Source organism: Mustela lutreola, chromosome 6, assembly GCF_030435805.1.
Source record: "Mustela lutreola isolate mMusLut2 chromosome 6, mMusLut2.pri, whole genome shotgun sequence".
Taxonomy (NCBI): domain Eukaryota; kingdom Metazoa; phylum Chordata; class Mammalia; order Carnivora; family Mustelidae; genus Mustela; species Mustela lutreola.
The window spans coordinates 85,457,277-85,474,949 of NC_081295.1; the positions used below are offsets into that span (position 1 = coordinate 85,457,277).

At 38.0% G+C, this 17,673-nt stretch overlaps 1 protein-coding gene across 2 annotated transcripts in view; it reads left to right on the forward strand.

Annotated features, from left to right (window-relative positions):
- The window catches only part of ZFAND3 (zinc finger AN1-type containing 3), a 335,701-nt gene that overhangs the window by 113,174 nt on the left and 204,854 nt on the right, over positions 1-17,673 (forward strand). For both annotated transcript variants that reach the window (XM_059177840.1, XM_059177841.1), the window contains exon 2: positions 1,545-1,585. In XM_059177840.1, the coding sequence (XP_059033823.1) occupies positions 1,545-1,585 (41 nt within the window). The remainder of the gene's footprint in view (positions 1-1,544; positions 1,586-17,673) is intronic.

Sequence of the window (17,673 nt, forward strand, 5' to 3'; positions counted from 1 at the left end):
AGAGTAGCCATGTAATAAATAAATTTTTACTAATATAATAACTTCTTTTCATCTTAATACTCGGAATTTCCTTATTGCCTTTGATGTCTTTGTATTAAGCAGAGTCCTAAAGAAAGATTCACTTGTTAACATAGCATCTCTTTTGGGGAAGGAGAAATAGTGGACCCCCACCTCCTACCCACCTCCCCAGTTTTGTCTCTGTGACAATTACTTGCCATTAGGTCTTGGATTCCAGTACATTGGAAAACAACCATAACCATCAGGGAATACTTTTGAGGGAGGCTTTCATTAATGGTAGAATTTACTAGGGAGGGCAGAAGAAAGTTGGCTTAATGTGTATAGGAGTATCTCTGGGCAAAGACTGAGATACTGGGAAGGGAGTTGCTGAGGAATTAAGCTGTGAATAGGTTTATCCAATATAGAGTATTCTAGGTTTGGGGAAGAAAGCTGTAGGAACATGTCCACTTGGAACAGGATCAAGAAGGGAAACAGCAATGAGAAGAACTTAATAGACAAGTTATTGATTGCCCACTGTGTTGTGCCTGTGCTGCTTTGTAGTGTCAGGTGCTGTGTTATGCTATGAACAAAGGATGAACAAAGGATGGCATTTGGCCAAGGTCATGTATTTCCTCTTTAGTTCCCCAGCTAAAGACCTTGGGCAAGCTGCTTGCCTGTCAAGTGGAGATAAGACTGTCCTTTTATTTCCTGAGATCCTTCAATTTAATAACACCTAGGAGGAGGTGGAAGGAACATTTCCTCATTAATTTAGTCCTCATTTGTAACCAATCGTATGATGTTTCCTGGTTGTAGAAATTTTAATGTGATTTTTTTAAAAAAGTGCATTTTAGAAGCAAAGCAGTAAAGTGATACCCATCTCATGGATGGCGGAAAGATTAATATAATGTATGTTAAGTGCCCATCAGAGTTAGTATTCAGTGAATTGTAGCTATTATTAACAGATCAAAGGACATGAAAAATAATTTGTTTGGGAACCTCTGAAGAAAGAATTTTAAACAACAGGGTCAAAATGTGACCAGGATCTGAAATAGGACTAGAATGAAGGGAAAGAAGATGAGATAAAAATTCAAATAATGTTAGGGAGATAAATGAGGGTGTATCTGAGTAGAAAGTTTTACTCCTTTACAGACAAAATTTTCCTTGTTTGTAGTGATACCTTCACTTGTGGTATATGTTCCATTGTGAACAGAGAGAATGTGGTAATCTTGTGGGACAAAATGACTCCTGTGTCATCTGGGCATATTAGAGTAATTCTGATCTATGCAATTTCTGAATTTTGCTCATCACAAAAAATAAAGCATTGTTTGATGCACTGATAACAAAGTGTGTGTTAGTTTTTGTTGTTCTGTTTGTTTTCATTTTCTTGTGGGAGTGGGTGGTTGGTTAGGGACTTAATTAGCATTAGTTTTTAGCTAATCCCCTGACCAGGAGATTTCTTGCTTAATTTCAAACATCTTTATGTTTTCATTAGAGTAATACTGAATTTTTAGCTCTTCTTTCTTTTTTTTCTTTTTTTTTTGCCCCAGGTCCAGCAAGACTATGAATCTCTGTTCCAAATGCTTTGCTGGTAAGTGCAGAAAAAGGGTTTTTAATTTGTTTTAGTTTTCCTTCTTTTAATTGTTTTTAAGATGATCTAAGTTATTTGGCCTTCCTTTGTGTTTATGCATGGGGTTTTGTTTCCTTTGCATATATGTGAAAGTAGTTCTCTTTACCAAGTACTTCATATATTTCCCTAGGACAATTGAAATAGCCTTCCCTGAGTGAAATAAAATTGTCTGTGTACTTGCACCCAATAGACTTTAATAATGTACAGTGGTGGGCATATAGTAAAACTATAAAAACTTGTGTTGTAGTAGGATAACAACATGTTCATCTCTGATTTTGACTTGAAATATTAGTAGTAAATATTGCTTTTACCAATGAGAATACAAGAGAGAGGATATTTTCATGTTGGAGTCAGGAAGAGAATCATGTTGAATTAGCCCTAGAATCCAGTCCCTTGTTGAAATTATGTTGGGTAAATCACTTAATCTCTTTGGACCTTAGAGTCATCATTTGTAACATGAAGGGCTTGGGCTTGATGTTTGTCAAGGGCCTTTTCCACCCCTCAAAATGCTGATTGGTTGACTCCATAAACTATGACTCCTTCATGAACTTAAACCTTCATTTAAAAAAAAGAATTTTATATCTAATGATCTCATATGAAATAACTAAGTCTTTAATGAGATATGTTTAATCTTCCTTTTCTAGTCATTTTGTCAAAGATAAAGCTGGATGCAGGATAGATTTTGATCAGGAATGTATAGCAGTAGGGCAGAGTTCACTTTGAACTGAACACAACTTCAGTTTGTGCAGAGGTACCTGGGCATTTTAAATGGAGAATGAGGTAGAATGGAGAATGAGCTAGCTAGTTGCTAGCTTGGCTCAGTAGAGTCAGGGAAGTAAAGAATTATAAAGGGTTTGTCAGTGTAAGTGATGACTAGGTTGGTTGTGTCTGCTCGCTGATGTTCTGGAAGTTTAGATTCTATTCTGCTGAGACTGAGAGACTGAGGCCCTACCATTTTTTTTTTTTTTTAAATACTTTTTAAAATAAACATAGGCCCTACCATTCTTGATGGTTAGATTTTAAAAGAATGGCTTTCATGTCCTTGAGATAGGGATTCCTGAGGTTTAGGAGTTGCATCTGCATCTCAAAGGGACAGAGGAAGGATTCACAGTTGCAAATAGTAAATGGTCTAAGATAGGGTGGTCAGAGGCTTGTAGACAGGTTACAGCTAGAAAAGCTTTTAATTCTTTGGTAGACAGGTTACAGCTAGTAAAGCTTTTAATTCTTTGGTAGCCTTGAGCTTTCTCAGGCAGGCACTTTAAGAGGGGCTAAGGTCATCCTGGGGATGGGTCCTTGAGTTGTTAGAAAATGTGTTGGTGTTTGTTTAAATATTTAATGTTTGGGGGAGGCCTAGATGAAATCATTTGTGTTGAGTCTGTAGTTTTTATAGGTCACGGTTGAGTCCTAGTTGAGAAGAGGGTGCAGAAGAGAGCCTATAGCTAGAGATTGGTTAAGGAGAGACTCTGTTAGATTTCACCTTCTCTTCATTATGCTACTTGGGCAAGAAAATAACCATAGTTAGGCTTTAGTCCTTTACGTTTATGCTTAAATTAGGGGATAGTTGGGAGGGAATTGGGGGAGTTGGGAAAGGTGGCAGTTTGTATCTGTTAAAAGTTTGGAATTTGTCAAACACTTTGGGTCTTTAAAAGGAAAAAAATATTGGTAAGTTTGGTTTTTATCCAACTTTTAACAGTATGTCTGCCATTAAGTGAGCATATTGTACTTTTTTACTCTGCATGTCTACAATTACACATATATGAAGAAATGCTTCCTTACTGGTGAGAGTTTAAGTTTTATAGTAAAGATGAAAATAGCAGTGAGACAAAATGTGTATTAGATTGATGACTATCTCCATATAGAGCTAGCTTCCCCTTGTAATTCAGTAAAGTGTGGCTTTAGGACAAAGCCAGGCACCTTTGAGTAAAGGGGCTCACATCAAATACTCAAAGAACCATCTTGTGTCCCTGACTAAATACAAAATTTTAAAAATTTCTGTGAAGGCAGTTCAGCTGTGTTCTTTGCATTTCCTTGTACTTGTAGGGTATGAAATGAGGAACTCATGAGGATGAAAGATACTGCATAGGGAATGTAGTCAGTGATACTGTAATAGCATTGTATGGTGACAGATGGTAGCTACACTTGTGGTGAGCACAGTATAACATACAGACTTGACTAATTCCTGTGTTTTACACCTGAAACTAATGTAACATTTTGTGTCGACTAGACTTCAGTTAAAAAAAAAAAAAAAGGAATACTTTTAATATGCATTAATACGTCAATTTACAGAAAGGGACAAAAATAGAGGAACTAAAGTATAAGAGATCTCTTGTGAGTTGAAGGTTAATGAAAAATACAGATAAAGATTTTTTAAATTATAAGCTACTGGTGTAGTTATTTCATTTTCTGAAAATTAATTTTTTTTTAAAAGAGTATTTATTTGAGAGAGTAAGTGAGCAAACGAGCGTGAGAGAGAACACACCAGCAGGGGGAGCAGCAGAGGCTGAGGCAGAGGGAGAAGCAGGCTCCAGGCTGAGCAGGGAGCCCGGTGTGGACCCAGGGCTCGTCCTGGGATCATGGCCTGAGCAGAAGGCACCCCTGAAAATTACTTTGAATGTAACTTTTAAAATATATGTATTTGTTGGAAGATAGTTAAGTTTATTTTTGTTACATGGTTACTTGTGCTTTTGTCTCATTATTTGTAAAGAATGTTACAATAAATAAAATGATACATGTCATATAAGAAACACATTCTAACATGATTCTAGAGCTAGGTGATACTTAGTTTTGTAAGATTCTGTTTTCACATACTTACTCAAAAGAGTAATCTTAGATGCTGGTTTCTGATACTTTGGAGAGAAAATAAAACTTTTTTTTTTTAAAAAAGATTTTATTTATTTGGCACAGAGACACAGAGGGAGAGAGGGAACTCAAGCAGGGGGAGTGGGAGAGGGAGAAGCAGGCTTCCCGCTGAGCAGGGAGCCCACTGCAGGGCTCAATCCCAGAACCCTGGGATTTTGACCCGAGCTGAAGGCAGAGGCTTAACCTTCTGAGCCACCCAGGTGCCCCTCATGTTTACTTTTGTTATTTCTCAGTATTGTCATATATTTATTGTTTTAGTTCAAAATGGACGTTGGAGAGGCTTTAAGTGTTTGAAATGGCCAGTAGTCAAGGAGTATTTCATTTTCCTCATTGCTGAATACTTTGTATCTAATTTGAAAATTATCAGCCTTGTTCATTACTGTCAAATTCTCTACCTAAATCATAAATTATTACTGAATAATATAGGTTATGCTTTTAACACGAATTTATTTATAATTATATTTATTTATATTTATATATTATATTTTATTTATAATTATAATTATTTCTAATTTATTTATAACAAGAATTTATGCTCGTAGCATGCCATTAGTTTATTTGGGATCTTTATTTTCCCTTTCAAAAATAATATATCAGCTAAATGCTGATTGACAAGACTACAGAGCAGTATCTGTGGTATCTTGTTTTTAATTAGACTATACCTAATTTTTATTTTTATTGAAGTATAGTTGACACACATGTTACATTAGTCTCAGGTATGCAGCACAGTAATTCGACAAGTCTGTATGTTACACTGTGCTCACCATATCTGTCATCTGTCACCATACAGTATCATTGTCAGTATTACAGTATCATTGACTGTATTGCTTCCATCTGTGTGATTTGTTTCATACCTGGAAGCTTATATGTCCCACTTTCCTTTAATTATTTTGCTCATACACTTCCTTTTCCTCTGGCAACCAGTAGTGTGTTCTCTGTATATATGGCCTGTTTTCTGCTTTTCTCTTTATTTTGCTTTTTAGATTCCACATAATAAGTGAAATCATGCAGTAGTTTTTTAAAGAACATGTACAAAGTTATATATTTATATAAAATAATATGGCATATCTAAATACATGGGTGGCATTGAGGAAACTGTACAAGGATGTCCTACATTTCCTTCTTCCCACATGGACTTTAGATTAAGGAAGACAGCATGAGGAAATGGAGCAAGAAACAGAAAAATTATATGCAGGTGACAGTGAAGGAATCTGGGGGCCAGGGAATCTGGGAATTCTGCTGTTTGCATTCCTTCTTCACCAACTTTTCCTCCATCCAGTCTGAGTGATAGCCTGACAAGTGAATGGCCAGTCAGGGAAAAAAGTATAGACACCTGCCGTCACCCTGCATATGCATCAGCAAGTTCATGGTTATTCTCATTTGGCCAAATATTTGGCGTATCAGAATTTGTGAGAATTTGAGAGGGCAAAAGAGGATTATAGAATCTTGCCCTCGGCCTGTTCTACTCTGGTCCTCTTCTGTCCTAATTAGCAGTGGGATTCAGGCCAAGCTAGTGATAAGTGGACTGAAGGTGCTGGCCACCAACACCCCTTTCCTCCACCTGCGCACAGATTTTTTTATTGCTACTTCTCCTCATCTCATTGGACTAATGTTACTGAGCTCTAGGAAAGCAGAGATTTCTCAATGCTCTTTTCTCTCTCCCTGACCACTTCCCCACCCCCACCAAAGGTGAATCATTGCCTAAGAAAGAAACTTTTGCTTCAGCCCTGCCTTAGTACCAAGGCCTGTAGGCTGGCTTTGTTTGTCCTTTTACTTCTGGTCTCCTTAACAATACATATGGCATCTATCTGAAATGTGGGATTTTACCACATGAATGTGACTGAGCATGTGTCTTCAGGCCCATAGCTTTTTAGCAGCAAAGGCCAGGAAAGTGGGTGGGGGCAAGATGCTTCCATAGAAGCTAGCTTCTTAAGCTTTTTCCTTAAGCTTCCTTTCCTTTTCTTAAGACCATGATACTTGTGAGGCCCTCTTGCCTGAATTTATAAACCCCGAATCTCAGCTTCATCTTGCTCCATGTATTTGTTAAATGGTTCCCATCTGTAGGCTCACCCATCAGCCTTCCTTCTTAGTTTTACAATGAATACCATAGATTTTTTTTTCCAGCTGGCAGTTATATGATTGTTAAATTAGAATCAATGTTACCTATATTCAGCTCTTTTACAGATGAGGAAATAGACAGCCACAGAGGTTAAAAGGCTTGACCAAGGTTACACGTCAGTTCTACTGAGATAGAGTGCAACTAGAACCCAGATATCTTGACTCCAAACCCAGTGCTCTTTCCACTATCTCGTGATACTTGGAAAAGCAACACTCCAGAAGAGAAAGAGAAGGTGCCCGTTTCATGTAAATAATGTTCTCTAGTCTTTACGTTATTTAAGAACCAGGGTAAACTGTCAAGAGATACTCACTGAGTAAGGGAGGCTAAGTGAGCATTTAGTTTTAGGCAAGCAAATCAGTTTTTCTTTTTGAGGATTTTCTAAACCTGCCATAATGGAAACATAAGCAATAGCAGCCTAAGGGAGAAAAACACTTAGAAGCACAGAAAACAGATCTCATTCAATTTTTTTGCCTTATCCCAAGTATGTCAGGTTAGCCTCCAGATGTAAATCTGCCATATTATTCCCAAGGTTTAGTTTACCAGTTTTGGGATACTCTCTAATCACATCTATCCTTTTGCAAACAAAAGAATGTTTGCAACATTATCCAATCATAGTCTCTTATTTCTGACCCCTACCTGGGCTACAGTGAGGGTGTAGAAGTCTCAGTTTAACCAAAGAAATGAACTCCGCCTTTTTTCAACCCACATCTCTCTTCAGAAGCACACAGCAGAATTGCAGTCATTTCTGGCTAGCATGGTGAGAAGATCTAATAAGGCATTCATTCCATCCTTCCCTATGATAAATAAAAGTCCAGTGGGTGAGGAAGGGGAGAGAAGGGGGCCCAGTTTACCCCACAATTTGCTGGTGACGGATCCTGTGAGATGGAGATGTGATCACCAATTACCAGGTTCTTGTCTGGTCCTGTACTTGGGATTGTTTATTCTTCATCTTGTCTTTGGCCGTGTTGTAGTCTCTTGAGTCAAAATATGTTGCCTTTTCTGGAATCTGTGCATGAGGAAGTCAGAATCTCCAGGCTTTTGACTTAGGCTTGGATATTTGGCCTTTAGCTTTGCCTCCTTGGCTCTCAGTAAGAATAGCTATTTCTCCTCTGTGTCCTGCATCTCTTCACCAGTCTCCTTTGGAGGATTCTCCTCTCTTGTTTCTTGGACTTCTTGGGACCAGGCCTGTGGAGGTAGGAGGCTTGGGAAGTCAACCAGAGAAGGGAAGGGGAAGGGGAAATGGGGACAACCACTGCTATGACTGCTCTCAACTAGGGTTGCTCAGTTAAAATGGTGGCCCTTGCCTCCTACTTTCTTCCTTCCTTCTTAAAATTTATTTATTTATTTATTTATTTATTTATTTATTTGAGAGCCAGAGAGGGAGAGCACAAGCTAGGGAGAGAGAGGAAAGCAGGCTCCCCACTGATTAGGGATCCCGCCCTGAGCCAAAGGCAGATACTTAACTGGCTGAGCCACCCAGGCACCCTGACTCTGACTTAATTTCACTTAGCACAATATCCTTTAGGTCTACCCATATTGTTGCAGATGGTGAGATCTTGTTCTTTTTCTATGGCTGAGTAATATTCCATTGTGTACGTATACCACATCTTATTTATCCATTCATCTATTGCCAGACACTTAGGTTGCTACCATATCTTGACATTGTAAATAATGCAGTAAAGATAGGGGTGCATATATCTTTTTGAAGTAGTATTTTAGTTTTGTTTGGGTAAATACCCATTACTAACATATATAACATAATTTATATATATCTAGTTGCATGGGATAAAGCTGAAAGAGAAGGTACATGAGAAATTTAATTTTGGCAGTTGGAGAGATTTGGAGGGATTTTTAATTAATTTTGTTTATATCTATGTTAAACTTTTATTAATGTAATTATAAATAATATTATAGATATTTTAAAAGGTAAGTATGTTCTTACATCAGACATGTACCATAAGTGGTTAATTTCTTTTTGAAATGAGCAAACGAGAATTGGCCATAGATTACAGCACTGGGAATCTAAATGTTGACATCCAAGTTCAGTGATAGAACAGTGCAGGGTTTAGGGTGGAATGTAGATAAACCAAGATGCAAACATTTCTCTTCAAGGTGACTTGTTTTTCATGGTAATTTCCAGAACAGGATAACAAATTCCTGTTTCATAGGAAGTAAATTAAAACATTTCCTCATGAACCTGTAGCTCTTCTGTTTAGAGTTGCACTCTGATCTTTTTTCTGCTTCCGTTCCATGTTAGAAGTTCAGAGTAAAAATGGCTTGATATACCAGTCCCTTTTGGAAGCAAATAAGAGTTTTAGGTTACAGCTGAGTTTTGAGGTTCTGTAGTAAGAGGAACAGAGTGAATCTGAATATTTTAAGCACTTCTTGTTACGCGTGTTTTCTTCTAGAAGTTGTGGGAACTCTGTACCCATCACTAAAACATTATAAAACAAACTACCATCTCTAGTGTGTCATTTTATAACATGGTGAGGTTGGGGCAAGATAATAGAATTTGAATGCTTGTCTTAACCTTGATTTTTTTTTTTTTAAGATTTTATTTATTTATTTGACAGACGGAAATCACAAGTAGGCAGGGAGGCAGGCGGGGGGTGGGGGGAAGCAGGCTCCCTGCTGAGCAGAGAGCCTGATGCGGGCTCGATCCCAGGACCCTGGGATCATGACCTGAGCTGAAGGCAGAGGCTTAACCCACTGAGCCACCCAGGCGCCCCTTAACCTTGATTTTTCAAATCACCTTTTCCAGAAGAAAGGTGGCTGCTGATCTTAAAATGAGGCATGTGAATAGGGTGTTTCTGTCTTTGTGATTTTGTTGACTTGCTTACTGTCCTATATGCTGATTTCTTAAAAACAAAATCTAAAAAAGATTTCTCAAGTATAATATGTGCATTGATCCCATTGGTTAATAAGAGGCAGTTCAGCTTATTGAATCTCTCAGCCAGTGTGTGTCCATTGGTGGGTATCTGGTGTGGGTGTCTTAAATTCAGGATATTACAGAAAATAATATAATAAACGTCCACAAGCCAAACCAGAATTGATAAATACTAAGTTTTTTGTCCTTTTTGTTTTTTTTAATAAGATTTTTTCTGTCTGTCTATTTATTTAAATTTTATCTGGTTATTTGAGAGAGAGAGAGAGAGCGCATGAGCGAGGGAGAAGGTCAGGGGATGAAGCCGACTCTCCGTGGAACTAGGAGCCTGATGTGGGACTCCATCCCGGGACTCTGGGATCATGAACCGTGCTGAAGGCAATTGCTCAACCAACTGAGCCACCCAGGCGCCCCTATTTTATTTATTTTTTAAAAAAATTTGTATTTATTTATTTGTCAGAGAGAGAGAAAGAGGGCAAATGTGGAGCAGCAGGCAGAGGGAGAGTGAGAAGTGGGCTCCCTGTGGAGTAAGGAGCCTGATTCGGGACTCATGACCTGAGCCGAAGGCGGACGCTTAACCAACTGAGCCACCCAGGTGTCCCCATATTTTATTTTTTTTTTAAGATTTATTTATTTTTAGAGAGAGTGTGTATGAGTCGGGGGAAGGCATATGGGGAGAGAGAATTTCAAGCAGACTCCCTGCTGAGTGGGGAGCCTAAGATGGGGCTCCATCTCACAACCTTGAGTTCATGACCTGAGCCAAAACCAAGAGTTGGATGCTCAACCCACTGAGCCACCTAAGTGCCCTGTTCTAGAACATATTTTACAAGGGAACTAAATCTCTTAGTTTTCTTCTACCCCAATTATTTTTTCCATTTTACAAAGAATCACTCTTCTTAATTTTGCATTTATACTTTTTAATATGAATGGGTGCTTATATAAACAGAATATGATTCTGTTTTAAAAAATATATAAGTCATATGTTGCCCTAGTCATGCTACAACTTTTTTTTTTTTAAAGATTTTATTTATGTATTTGACAGAGATCACAAGTAGGCAGAGAGGCAGGCAGAGAGAGAGGAGGAAGCAGGCTCCCTGCTGAGCAGAGAGCCCAATGTGGGGCTCGATCCCAGGACCCTGGGATCATGACCTGAGCCGAAGGCAGAGGCCCCAACCCACTGAGCCACCCAGGCACCCCTGGTTTATAATATTGTTTTAAAATCAGTATCCTGATTTACCCTGAATAGTCTGTTTACAGCGTTTATGACCGTGAAACTAATAACACCTCTTTGTACCCTTCAAAATGTTTGGTTGATAAAATATTTGGTTTATCAACCAAAACATTTGGTTACCTTCATTATACCATGATCACCTTCATTATACCATGCTCCAGTTGATCTAGTTCTCTCTTGATGGACATAGAAGTTTCTTTCAATCATTTCTTTTTTTTTAAGGATTTTATTTGACAGATATTTGACAGAAAGAGACACAGCGAGAGAGGGAACAGAAGTAGAGGATTGGGAGAGGGAGAAGCAGGCTTCCTGCTGAGCTGGGGAGTCTGATTCGGGGCTTGATCCCAGGACCCTGGAATCATGACCTGAGCCAAAGGCAGACGCTTAAGGACTGAGCCACCCAGGCACCCCTCAATCATTCTTTTAATACCACAGTTGCAGCCCTAAGTTTTCTCTATTTTTTTTTTTAAACTTGTTTGAATATGTTAAGACTGTTTCTTTGTTAGAAACCCTATTCTCCATGGTTTGCCTTCCTTGCTCTCAAATGAAAGCAAGACAAAGAGCAGCAGGTCCTTAACTGATTAGCAAAGCTGAACTCTGGCAGCCCTTTCTGACCTCTTAGTCTATAGCATTTTGCTGTCTCACTAATAAGCATTCTTAAATTGTATGGTTAATTATTATGTAAGTCAAGATAAATGAAGCAGTGTGTTGAAGATGATGTTGTCATGGAAATTATGTCAAAAATAATTGTTGCATTTCTAATGGGACACACAATGCTCAGTGCTCTAAGTAGCAGACAGGTAGCTTCTTTTAGGCCTTGAGTAGAAAAATTGTCACTGTGTGTCAGTATTTTAGGAGAAATGGAAGAATTTAATAGTTATTGGGTATTTGGCTTTTTTTTTTTTTTTTAAGATTTTATTTATTTATTTGACAGAGAATACAAGCATGGGGAACAGCAGAGGGAGAGAGAGAAGCAGACTCCCCACCAAACAGGGAGCCCACTTTGGGTCTCGATCCCAAGACCCTAGGATCATAACCTGAGCCAAAAGCAGATGGTTAACTGATTGAGCCACCCAGGTGCCCCAGTTAATTGGATTTTTAAGATAGTTTGGCTCTGTCATTTGACTTTATTTCTGTCCATGTCCTGGTCTAAAATTGTGTTCTTCATATGGTGCATAGGATTAACCATTGCATAGAGAGAAAATATTAGGATATCTGCTTGTATACTTGTATCATGCTCTCTCTCTCTCTCTATATATATAGTTGATTTTTGTAATGTATATATAATCTTATTGGTATTAGATTCCTAGGGCTGCCATAACAAATTACCCCAGACTGGGTGGATTAAGACAACAGAAGTTTATTCTCTTACAGTTCTGAATGGCAGAAGTTTGGAATCAAGGTGTCAGCAGTCAGGCTTGGTTTCTTTTGGAGGCTCTATGAGGAAATCCTTTCTGTGCTTCTTGCTTCTGGTTCCTGCCAGCAATTCTTGGCATTTCTTGGCTTGTACATACATTACTCCAGTGTCTGCCTTCATCTCCACGTGGCTTTCTCTCTCATATCTGTCTTTTGGATTTAGTGCCCCCACTTTTGAAGGATGATGTTATTTTGAAACTCGTAATTGCATTTGCAGAGGTGTTTTTAATAGATAAGATTACATTCACAGGTTTTAGAGAGCTATATAATATATATATATTTTTTTGGTGAGGCATCTGGGGAGGGGCCACACCATCTAGTCCGCTGCAGAATATGTAACTATTTTTAAAACAAATAGACATGTAAGAGGTGTGTGCTCAGATTTTATACTGATGGTATAAAGAAGCTTGGAGAGACTCCTGGTTCTGATATCTGCTTGGGTTAGATGTGGTTGACCCCTTCATATACTAAGACAGTAAGCCTTGATGATACACAAAGCTGCATAAGAGTTCACTGTTCATATTGGTAGACTATGCAAATGAAATGATAGGTAGGTTTATGGACTTCTTTTACGTTTGGCAGGAACATTGATGACTATTAGGTAGACTCAGGAAAGCACCATGAGACTATTTTTGTGCTTCATTGATCTTGACTCCACTATGCTACAGATATCAGTAATTCTTAATCTGACTCTTCGAGTGAGAGGGTTATGGTGAGGCTGATTTTTGATACTTTCTGGTTGTAACCGCCATGCACTTAAACTTAGTCCACAGTAGGGGTTGTGGTAAAATGATAGGGCATTATTTGCAGGCCATTAATGTATGCCTAAAGTATGATTTTTTAAAAATACAATTTTATTTATTTAACACACAGAGAGAGAGAGAGAGAGAAAACAAGAGCACACAAGCAAGAGGGAAAGGGCCAAGCCCTCTAAGCAGGGAACCCGGCCCAGGACTTCATCCCAGGACCCTGGGATCATGACCTGAGCCAAAGGCATACGCTTAACCAACCGATCCACCCAGGCGCACTACATAAAATATGATTTTTAACAATACAAAATACTGTATCATTTAGAAGCCCCACTGCTCAGTTGGTTCTGTGTGTGAAGTAGAACTAACTGTGTGTTAACAGTTTTAATATTACCAAAGGTTTGTTTTAAATTTCTTAAATTTACTCTTAGGCTAAATACTGGTTAGAGTGAAGAAAAAGGTACTTTAACTCAGTGTTTCTGGTTTGAAGAAAAATAACAAGGGTACATATTAAAAGGGGAATGCTTTAAAAAAAGGATACTTAAAATAGAAGTAGCATAAGGATTACTGTTGGTGCAATAGGATGGTGAAAGGGCACAGACAATTATATATATGTTTTCAAAAAGGTAATAAAATCTTGAGATGAAGTAATTGTAATAGTAAGATTTCTGTATTCCTTTTATCTAATAAAGCCATTTTGCACAGTATTATGTGATTTGATCCTCACAACTTTGGTGATTTTGTATCTCCATATTACACATAAGGAAACTGCTGTTCAAATGGATTAAATAATTTTCCCAAGTATTTTTTTTTAAAGATTATATATTTTTTTTTTTTGAGAGAGAGTGAGAGCATGAGCCAAGGGCAGAGTGTGAGGGAGAAGCAGACTCCCTGCTAAGCAGCTCAGACACGTTCCCAGGACCCCGGGATCGTGACCTGAGCCGAAGGCAGACTAACCCAACTGAGCGACCTGGCACCCCACTGAGATTAAATAAATCTTTTTTTTTTTTTCCTTAAGATTTTATTTATTTATTTGACAGAGAGAGAGATCACAAGTAGGCAGAGGCAGGCAGAGTTGGTGGTGGGGGTGGGGGAGGCACCCCGCTGAGCAGAGAGCCCCATGCGGGGCTGGATCCCAGGACCCTGGGATCATGACCTGAGCTGAAGGCAGAGGCTTTAACCCACTGAGCCACCCAGGCAGGCGCCCCTGAGATTAAATAAATCTTAAAGCAAGGAACTGAGATTAGATTTATGTATTTAGATGTTCATTTAAATCTATGCTGGCTGTTAAATTTTGTTAGGAGTGCAAGTAGGACGTTTAGATGGGATCCTACTGTAAATGACCCTGTGAGGAGGTAACAGCAGTATTGTTTGCATTTGTGTGTAGGTTAAGGGCATACATAGACTTTTCCTGTTCTCTTTTCATCTAGTTCAGTTGTAGTTTGTCTCTGGATCTCAAGAGAAAATCAGAGAAATAGTGCTAGAAGCTTCACAGAGTATCTAATTTGGGAAAAGGTGTGCATGTGTGGTGGGAAAAGAGGGGTTGTCTAATACATTCTCTATTTTGGTGGTGAGATCTTCATTTTGTAACATCTTTCTTGGTCTTGTTCATATAACTTAGCTCATTAACCTTGCTCTCTGTACTGCATAGTGAAGCACTATTTCTAATTTAGTCTCCTGTGTTTAGCTTCTCAGAAGATTTTTTAAAAAAATGTTTGGAGGTGTGATTTAATTGTAAGGCTGTTATCACATTGTCAGTATGAAAGCAAAGATGAGTTTCATATTTAGATAGTGTAGCCTGCAGGTTTCATTTTTTAAACCCTCTTAGTAATTCCATTCTTTCATACATGTATGCATAATAGTGTTGAAAAAATGTCTGGTTTTGTTGTATCCACACTTAGCAATTTGGTTGAGTTATGGAAAAGCCTGTCCTCTGCCTTGTGTATTTGCTCATTTGGAAACCTTGTTTAGTTTATAGAGACACTAGTGATTTGTTCCCCAGCCTCCCTATGGGTTTTGTTCCATATTACAATGTAATTCCACCTCCCTGTCCCATACTCCTGGGCTGTTAATTTGTACATTTCAATGCAGTTTGTTTCATCGTGTGTTTTTGTAATCCAAACTGAATGTAACGAGCTATGTGCTTTAGGGACCTGGCTTTGCCTTGCCAATTAGAAGAAAGTGGTTACTGAGAAAGAGTATGTTTTAAATAAAACATGGCACCTCTGAGTAGGACTGACACTCATTTGGGAGTAAAAGAGATGGTTTTAACTCTTGGACTAACAAAGAAGACTCATCACTAAAGATCAGCACTTTTTGGGGGAAAGAAGGATAAAGATTTACCTCCATAAAATAATGGTTTTGTACATTTCCTCATAGACCAAATAAAATTTAAAAGTTTGTCATTTCATATCTACTTTTTTCTTCATGATCAAGACACGTGTTAGCAAAATTCCCTGAATTCTTGAATTTTGAACTATTCATATTTAGGAAGGTGCAGGTGTATAAAACTGTAGCTATGTTAGCCTATTTATTTTTCTAATATATGAAGCCAAGTTTTCAGTGTAGTGGAGAGCTCTGAAACGATACTTGAAAATGAGGAGAATTATAAGATTTTCCCAAAGTATGTGAATGTTATTTTATTTTCTGATGACAGTAGAATTTTGAGTCATCGATGACTTAAAACTGTATTGTTTTAGTAGCACTTTCGTCCAGATTTAAAGGACAGATCCCTTTGTATAGATCTTCATAAGCTATTTACTTGTTTACTCCATAGGGAGACACCCTTCCTAAGAGGGTTCTAGTATTATCTTTTTATCTGTGTTACAGGTAATGGACTTTTTTTTTAGCTGATATATCTAATAAACTCTAGAACTGAACACTGATACAAGGAAATCATGAAGTTGCTTGTGTTTTCTTGTTTTCTGTAAGACTTATTTTGAAGAAGAAAATAGGACTTTTTTAAAAGCTTTGAAATACTGATACCAAGAAGAAAGTTATATAAAGACTTGGTAGTGGCTTTAGAAACATTATAACATTTATTAACCTATATAAGCAAGAGAGAACAAGAGGAACACATTTCTATGCAACAATTAAAAAGTATGTAGATGTGTCCTGTTGCAGAAAAGCTGTTCCTGGAGAAATGAACTCTGTATTAGAGGAAGCTAGTTTAATTAGACAAGTTAAACTTAACCACATTTCTGTCACTGTCCTATAAAAGTCTTGCAAGCTGTATCGATGATTTGAAGAGATGGTTATAACAATATTATTAATGTTCCATGCCTCATTTTTGAAGACTAACACCCATACTGATAATATTTGAAACTCAAACAATTTTTTGAGTAAAGATAATTAAGGCTTAGATTCGCTGCTACCTTCCTTCTCCTTAACAGTAATATGACCTGTTGCTGAACAGGCTAAGACTAGTAACTTTGAAAATACTCAGCATCTTCAGAAATCATTGAATTTGCCAGCTTGCCATAAAATTGACTCATATGGCTTAAGATCCAGTACCTATTAATTTCCATACTTGAATCAAAAATGAATGTCAGAAAGACTCTTTTCAAAAAGTTTTTAAACACAAGCCTTAGACTTCTAAAGGCAGTCAAAAGGTAAACTAGATTGTGCATTTCTTCTGTGTCCATTCAGTTACTCAGTGTACATCATAAATGTTCTATAACACTGTTTTTAGAAAGTGTTGAAATGTTAAATTCCATTAATCATGTGATACTAAAAAATATGACTGTTGAATACCTGATTGGAAGGAATTTTAGAGCCCCCTTTAAAAAAAAAGATTATTTATTTGACAGAGAGAGAGAGCACATGAGAGGGGCAGGTCAGAGGGAGAAACAGACCCCCCACTGAGCAGGGAGCCAGATGTGGGACTCCATCCTGGGACTCTAGGATCATGACTTGAACCAAGGACAGTTGCCTAACCAGCTGAGCCACCCAGGTGCCCAGAGCCTTTTCTGTCCCAAACACCGGTGCTTACTCCAAATGTCTGCCAAATTAGTGAGTTTTAAAATAAAGTAATGTGGCAGGGGTAAAGTGCCTTGTTTTTTCACTTTTTGATATCTTTCAACTTCAGTTCCCTTTCTCCTTCCAGTGTAACTGTGCTATTTTAGTAATCTTGAAGATGGGACTAGAAAAACAATCTATAACAACATGGCAGTAGTGCTTTTATTTGTGGGTACTTCTAAGACATTATATATGTTTTTATGTTACTGTCTGTTAATTCATTTGCTGATTAAATTTTGCAAAGTTAAGTTTATTCATTGTTGGGTAGAGTTGACAACCTTGTGCACACATTTCTTTTAAGATGTATTGATTACAATCTTTTATTTTAAAAATTTTCTCAAATAAGAGGCTTGGATAATAATGAGATTTTATTCCCATATAGCAATTAAAGGATCACTAAATGTCTTTTTTCCCCCTTAAGATTTTATTAATTTATTTGACAGAGAGACAGCGAGAGCAGGAACACCAGTAGGGTAGTAGGAGAGGGAAAGCAGCACCCCCTCCCCCCCAAGCAGGGAGCCCAATGCTTGGCTTGACCCCAGGATGCTGGGATCATGACCTGAGCCAAAGGCAGATGCTTAACAACTGGACCACCCAGGCACCCCTAAATGACTTAAAATGTTTTCTACATCATTGGTGCCTTACAGAAATCCCCCAAATGTGAGAAAAAGTCTAGTCCAAGATAAAGTGTTTCATTTACCAAGATATACTCTATTTGGGCATGGACCTTTTTTATGGTGTCCTTCTAACGAGTAGTCTGGTTGTATAAGATAT